Below are 2842 nucleotides of genomic sequence, written 5' to 3'. Positions count from 1 at the left end.
TCCCCCGGATTTGTGAATTTGTAAACCCAAAAAAAAAAAAAAAAAAAAAAAAAAAAAAAACAAAAAAAAAACAAAACAAAATGCGGCGCAGTTATTTTATGTGCAAATGGAGGACTTAAGCCCTTACCCTAGTGGGATGAAAAAAGATTGGAGAATTAATGTTGAACAGGCTTGGGAACATTACTTGAAGAAAAAAAAATCTGTTGTGACGCAGTGGAAATAGGGTGGAAAATCTTGAAAAAGTAGACTGGAAATTTGGAAAAAATGGACTGGAAAACCGAGAAAAGTCAGGGAATTTTGTTTTTCCATTTGGGTAGACACCCTGACACTGTTGCGAGGGTCGATGCTGGAAATTTGGAAAAAATGGACTGGAAAACCGAGAAAAGTCAGGGAATTTTGTTTTTCCATTTTGGTAGACACCCTGACACTGTTGCGAGGGTCGATGATTAAATGGACTGGAAAACCGAGAAAAGTCAGGGAATTTTGTTTTTCCATTTTGGTAGACACCCTGACACTGTTGCAAGGGTCGATGATCACGTAATTAAATGGACTGGAAAACCGAGAAAAGTCAGGGAATTTTGTTTTTCCATTTTGGTAGACACCCTGACACTGTTGCAAGGGTCGATGATCATCACGTGATTGTAGAACTGCTATTAACTAAAAATAGTATCCATAAGTTCGCGGATTAAACCTAGGCTTTCCATAACATAAATTATGCTGCTTGTTTACCCAAACTATTGTTTTGGTTTCAGTAATTACGGATCAAGATACCGACCTGTCAAGTCCAACCAAAAAGTTGCGGTCCTCACCTAAACCTTAAGTTCTCAGTAAAAGCTTACATTGTTCCCGATGTTATAGTTTTTTTTTCTTTTTTAAAACGAACATTAGAAAGACCTTGAAAAATACAGTACTTTGGTAAAACCAAGTCCAACCAAAAAGTTGCGGTCCTCACCTAAACCTTAAGTTCTCAGTAAAAGCTTACATTGTTCCCGATGTTATAGTTTTTTTTTTCTTTTTTAAAACGAACATTAGAAAGACCTTGAAAAATACAGTACTTTGGTAAAAATTTGAGGTAAATCCCATAACCGGAGCTATGGCTTTTTGAAGATTTCATTCCGTCATTTTATACCAATGTATGAACTATAATGTTGGGACCACACAGATTAAACCTAATCCAATTGATTTGAACAAGATTTAATTCCGTCATTTTATACCAATGTATGAACTATAATGTTGGGACCACACAGATTAAACCTAATCCAATTGATTTGAACTAATCTAATTGGTTGACTTTATGGCTTTTTGAAGATTTAATTCCGTCATTTTATACCAATGTATGAACTATAATGTTGGGACCACACAGATTAAACCTAATCCAATTAATCTAATTGGTTGACTTTAAAGTTGATTACGTGTTTGTGGGTATGAGATTTTTCTTTCATTTTTATAATGTTACCCTTGTGATCTTAAATGTAAAGGATTGTCCAGAAAATATAACTTATTTTGTTTCTTACTATAACTATTAAATTAAATAAATCCTGCCAATTCCTTTTTCCTCTCATCGCACGAACCATCATTTAGGGTTCCCCTCTTCTAAAACCCATTCCCCCGTGGTTTAAAAGAAAATACTAAATGTAGTTTAACCAAGACAAGGTTTCGTGGAAGAGCTATACGCCTTCTTAACCCTAAAAAACCTAGGGTTGGAAGTTGGGCATCAAAAGAGGAGAAATTGGTTCAGATTACTGAAAAAAAAACAGCGTTTAGTAGTAGATTTAAGTTACACCCTGTATCAATTAGAATTAGGGTCCGTAATGGCTATAATTATCAGTAGCACCTCGTAGGATGACGTCACGCCCTATGCTACTATAGCTATACGCCTTCTTAACCCTAAAAAACCTAGGGTTGGAAGTTGGGCATCAAAAGAGGAGAAATTGGTTCAGATTACTGAAAAAAAACGCGTTTAGTAGTAGATTTAAGTTACACCCTGTATCAATTAGAATTAGGGTCCGTAATGGCTGTAATTATCAGTAGCACGTCGTAGGATGACGTCACGCCCTATGCTACTATCATCCAATGAAGGTCCATACCAAATTTGGTGCTTTCCTGAATAAATGCAGCTTTTGGCCAAAATTGTGACGTTAGGCCACCCACTATATGAAATTAGGGTCCGTAATGGCTATAATTATCAGTAGCACCTCGTAGGATGACGTCACGCCCTATGCTACTATTATATGCAATAACAATCTTTGCCACTACTATTATATGCAATAACAATCTATGCCTTTGTCTATTATAGGCAGGAGATAAATACTATTGTCCACTATGCAGGTCCCTTAGCCACCATACTACGTATCTTTGCTGATGGAGCAATAGTATGCCATTGTCTATTATAGGCAGGAGATAAATACTATTGTCCACTATGCAGGTCCCTTAGCCATCATACTACGTATCTTTGCTGATGGAGTAATAGTACGTATCTCAAAATTTTGACACAATATTGTAATATTACATTGATGGATGCGCTATATTTTGATGGTTGCCAACCTCAGTGGTGCAGTGGTTAACGCGTTGGACATTGGATGTGGAGGTTGATGGTTCGAGTCCAAGTCAAGTCATAAAATTTACCTATTAATAATTAATATTTGTGAAAGATTTTCAGTGACTGTTTACACAATCACGAACAATTCTTGTTCTGTTTTGAATAATCGGAAAAGACACATCTATACCTTTGGATAATCCACGGAGAAAGCACGAAGTAGCAACATTTTGAAACGTACACAAGAGTTACGCATTGGCTATAATAATAAATAGTATCTGAATGTTGATTATACAATCTTTGGCA

The 2842-nt window shown here is 36.1% G+C and overlaps 1 protein-coding gene across 3 annotated transcripts in view; it reads left to right on the top strand.

Moving 5' to 3' along the window:
* The window catches only part of LOC103513400, an 8615-nt gene extending 7525 nt beyond the window's left edge, over positions 1 to 1090 (top strand). For 2 of the 3 annotated variants that reach the window (XM_017445809.2, XM_017445807.2), the window contains exon 7: positions 753 to 903. In XM_017445809.2, coding sequence (XP_017301298.1) covers positions 753 to 820 — 68 coding nt within the window. In that variant the 3' untranslated portion in view covers positions 821 to 903. Of the gene's footprint in view, positions 1 to 752; positions 904 to 939 lie in introns of those variants that run through there. The other variant, XM_017445808.2, reaches the window with a different exon arrangement.
* The last annotated feature ends 1752 nt before the right edge of the window (positions 1091 to 2842 follow it).

Source organism: Diaphorina citri, unplaced genomic scaffold, assembly GCF_000475195.1.
Source record: "Diaphorina citri unplaced genomic scaffold, Diaci psyllid genome assembly version 1.1 scaffold967, whole genome shotgun sequence".
In the NCBI taxonomy this organism is placed as follows: Eukaryota; Metazoa; Arthropoda; class Insecta; order Hemiptera; family Psyllidae; genus Diaphorina; species Diaphorina citri.
The sequence above is the reverse complement of the archived record's forward strand: the minus strand, read 5'-3'. Positions and strand labels throughout refer to the sequence as shown.